Here is a 4,678-nt window from a genome sequence, read left to right as displayed (position 1 = left end):
GAGAGAGAGAGAGAGAGAAGTACCTGCGGAGAGAGATAGATAGATAGAGAGAGAGTCTCTAAAGAAGGTAGCAGCGGCAGCGACAAGAGCAACAAACCTACAAAAGGTAATAAAAACAAAAAAGAAGAAGAAAGAAAGAAACCCAAGTCCTTTCTCTTCGATTTTTTTTTCTTCTTCTTCTTCATTCACATTGTGTTCTTACGGACAAAAGTCAGCATACTTATTACTTCTTCCGTTCTTCTTTTTACCGTATTCTTCTTAAAGATAAAGATAAAAAGATCAAAAGGAAAAGGAGAAAAGCCGATCATCTCCTGTGAGAAACGTAGCATGTATACATACTAATTAAAGGGGAATATATATATATTATTTAATTAATAAATGAAAGATTAGAACTTTTATTTAGGAAACAATGTAGAAAATCACAGATTATATGTGTAATTAATCTAATTCTATGTAGTAATTAATAAAAGGTAACGTTAGACAATAGCTTAGTAATATATTAATAGTGAAGGTGTAAATGAATTTATAACCAGAAAATTGTACATTAGGCTAATAAAATTAAATAGCTGAAAACTAAAAATCAGTTTAAACCTCTCACTTCCATTTGTTTGCAGCAAATCACTCTATATATAGCACTCTCTAGTCATCCTCTAATTCATTCATCGATCATCAACAACCACAGCTACCTATCCATCAAGAACACCCTGGATTTGTGATTCCACCCTCTAAAAATATACCTTCAATTCTTGCCGCTAGCTGGATGATCTCTTCAAATGTTTACTTTTGGGAACAAAAAAATATTGATCATATCAGATCAAAACTCTTGGGCTACTCAAATATAAATGTATCCTCCGATAAGCCACATGAGTGGTAGCTATATGATCTCTTATTTTGTTGGCAGATGGGTGGATAGGATGGATAACTAATTGTGTGGTCAGATATCCAAATCCAAGGACATATGAGAGGACGATGATTTGGTGGTTTTGTTGAGAGCATCAGTAGAAGAAGAAGACACCATTGGGGTTTGATGGAATTGGGTTTCTTCTCCGTAATTAGGCCTCAATTGCAGGTAAGGTATGGTAGAAGAAGAAGATGGTGGCGGCGGATTATGGTGAGTGGGATAGTGTTCATGGTGGTAATTGCCATGATTATAGTGTCCCATGGGAATCGAATTGGTGGTGGGGGAGATTAATTCACCTGGAAGCTGGTCATAGTCTTGCTCGTCGTCATCTGAGATAGGGCAATCCATGTTAACGCCAAACAAACGGAGCCTCTTAGCTGCTGCTTTCCCATGAACAACTGGAACCGATTCAAACACTACACCTGGTGCTGGACCTGGTAGTACCGGTGGATCAATCCCAATCCCAACCCCACTTCTTTGCTGCATTTGCATCATATCCGCATGTTGTTGATGTGGGATACCACCTGCACCTGATCTGAAGTAAATCACTGATGATCCTGAACCTCCTTGATTCACATTCACTACGCTACCAGTTCCTATGTTGTGGTAAGGGGAACCGCCGGAGGTGCCATAACGGTAAGAATTAGGAGGGGCGGCGTAGCTGTTTGGGGGCTGTAGCATCAAGTTAGAGTGGCTCCGTGGGGGTGCTGGCTGGGATTGGAAGAAAAGTGGGTTCCAACTGACACCGGCAGTGTTCCTGTTGTGGAAAGAAAATTGATGATGTTGTAGTGGGAAGGAGAGATTGGATGACAATTGGTAGGGCGGAGCTTGTGCATCCGGGCGGTGCCTCCAGTCTATGAACAAGCGATCTTTGGCGGAGCCACCGACACCTCTTTGGAAAGAGACTATATCTCCGGCATCAAGCTTTTTGTCTTTAACAAAACGGCTCCAACCCTTGGTCATCACATAGCTTTGGCTGCTGTTCCAGTAGGAGTATCTAAACCTCCAGGGTTTTCCATTCCTATCTTCAAAATTAAGAAGGAGACCCTTATCGTTGGTGGAGGAATCCAAGGGGAAATACCTCTCGGCGTGCTGTTTTGGAATCACAAGACGATTCAGCTTACCCACATCACTTGGAGTCACAACTTTATCAAACATGTGCTCCCTCTCTACCACCATCATCATCCCTCCTCCTCCTCCTCCTGCAGCAGCTTGATGTGAAGATTGTTGGTCATCATCATTAATGTTATCGGGTGCAGGTTGGGGGACTGAAGAGTAGTCCATAATCATGGGGTCGCTTGGCCGTGATGAAGTGCCGTCAAACACCCAACCCCCACGCTGATTCTGGTGGTGGTAGGGAGGCTGCTGAAGAAAGCTGGGTGGTGGTTGATGTTGATGGTGATGATGAGAAGAAGATGGGGAAGAAGATGAAGAAGAAGGGAATAACTGACCTGCTGGGGCCGTGTTTTGTCTTTCTTCTTCGTCTTCTTCTTCAAACAAATTCCCTCCTCCTCCCGCTCCTCCTCCTCCTCCTCCTCCCTGCTGTTGTCTTCTACTGCTGGTGCTACTACCACTATCGCCGGTGCTCTTACCCATAAAATTCATGATAATTTTTGCGCTTGTGTCTGGTATCCAAGATATATCAAATATAAATATGTGGATCTCTCTCTCTCTATATATATATAGCTAGGTAGCTAGCTACGTAATTCAGCTAGCTTCTGTTGCTGTATCCTCTTGGCCATGTGAAGAGTACGTACGTATATCCATGGAAGCAAGAAATGAAATTGAGAGCTAGCTTATGGGATATGGGGTGTTGGAGAAATTGACGCTGAGTTATAAAAAAATATTGATGATGATGATGATGATCTTAGAGAGGGAGGAGAGGTGGTGGTGTGGGGATGTAGGTACTATTGGTGTGTTGGCTTTTTCCGAAGGGTTATATTTACTTATGGTAATGAAACATCTAGCTAGCTAGGGTTGACATAAAAGAATTATTGGAAAAAGATTGGGAACTAACTCACCCCATTAATTCCAAATTACCTCTCAACTAATAATATTCCCACTTCCACAATTATCATCACCAATTAAACTTGATAACCTTCAAAAATCACAACCCATTCCATCAATCTGCAGTTTCCTTACTTCCATTTTGACTTGCTAACCTGCTTGACTTCTCTCTCTCTCTTTTCTCTCCATCTCATAAAACACACACTGTTTACACAGTGTTTGTGTGTGTGAGAGAGAAAAAAAAAAAGAAAAAGAAAGAAAGAGAGATATTATTTATGCAGTGTGGGGGTGGGGATTTGAGTGCTTACCTGGAAGCTTCTCCCACATAGCCCGATATTTTTACCCTTTCGGTCATCAATTCACTTCTTACTTTCGCATTAACTGATATTACATTTATTATCATCATAATTATTATTATCATAGGTGTTATTCTAATTATGTATTCCATTAATATACTTGTGCCTATATATTTATATATGCCTCCGGCTTCGTTAATGCTAATTGTTTCCTAATTCTCTAAAAACTTAATAATATTAGTTTTACAAGAAAATAAATTGCAAATAAGACTTAACATGGTGTGTGTGTGGTCTATATTAATACGCTAATAATATATAGTTTGTCTTCTAATAACCAAAAAATTATGTTTGAATTTTTACAATCTAGACTGGTCCACATTTTTCATGTGGAGTTGATACAAAATGTCAATATATATACAGTATGGACACTTCCTAGCTACGTCAAAATTTGAAAATCAGAAATGCAACAGTATGTTACTATTGATCATGGTGTATATGTTGGCTTTTGTTTGTGAAATTCCAAACCATGTTAGCTTTACAACTGCAAAATAGATTTATGTTTTCAATTATTTCATATGGATCCCTAAAAATAAAATTGATTTGAATATATATGTAAAGAAGAGGTCGGGGATGAGAGGGGTCCATGAGTTATCTGGTTGGGCTCATGTGAGGTTGCCTCTGTCATATGGTCCTGGACCTGGGGCTGCGTGTATTCCTTCCTATTTTCAACTACTTCCTTCCCTTCCCATCCCCTCCAAATTGTGCCAGTTGTTTCCTATTTCAACACCTTCAAGCATATATTACTTTATTATAACTTAATTATATTGTTTATTGGTTTTATAAGATACCAATTATTTGGAGCTCAGCATGCATATATAAATCTAATCCTACTGTGTTAATTATATATAATAATAATTTGGCCACATGTATGTGTAGCCTGACATCAATAACTGTGTGTTATTCTATTGACCCTCTTTGTCACTTTGTCCTGTACGGAAACTTCATCTGTTTTGGAGGGTTCTTCTGGACCGAGTAATTAATTTACAGATAAAAAATTTATTAATTTTCTTGGGTGAGGTTTAGACTTTAGTCACACACTTCTAACTTGATGGTTACAAAGTCCCAAGACTTAGAGCCCAACCACCTAAATTATAATACTGTGGTCCACCTATATATATGATATGATATATATAATATATCCCACCATTTATAATTATTCTCCTTCCTCACATCAGCCAACATCTTTTTCTCTAAGGTGAAAATTTATATTAAATATCATCATAACAAGACCTCCATCACATCATTCCTTTCCCTCGTACATAATTAAATCTGATAATTAACCTTTTTTGCTTGGTTAATTTGGCGAATATGTATATATAATTGATAACCCTTTTCATATGATGCATGTCTATTTGTGTATGTTTGGTGTGTGTGTGTACATGTGTGTGTGATAGGTTTTCTTGGGTAAGAACCT

The 4,678-nt window shown here is 38.6% G+C and overlaps 1 protein-coding gene across 1 annotated transcript; it reads right to left on the bottom strand.

The window, feature by feature from the left end:
* Positions 1 to 476: 476 nt before the first annotated feature.
* Positions 477 to 3,153, bottom strand: LOC145165431 (uncharacterized). Its single transcript, XM_079084169.1, has one exon. The coding sequence runs from the start codon at positions 2,504 to 2,506 to the stop codon at positions 935 to 937; it is 1,572 nt and encodes a 523-aa protein (XP_078940295.1). The 5' UTR covers positions 2,507 to 3,153; the 3' UTR covers positions 477 to 934.
* Positions 3,154 to 4,678: the final 1,525 nt, after the last annotated feature.

Source organism: Lactuca virosa, chromosome 3, assembly GCF_052849685.1.
Source record: "Lactuca virosa cultivar CGN04683 chromosome 3, Lactuca_virosa_CGN04683_v6, whole genome shotgun sequence".
NCBI classification, from domain to species: domain Eukaryota; kingdom Viridiplantae; phylum Streptophyta; class Magnoliopsida; order Asterales; family Asteraceae; genus Lactuca; species Lactuca virosa.
Note: the sequence above shows the minus strand (reverse complement) of the source record. Positions and strands in the feature narration are given on the sequence as shown.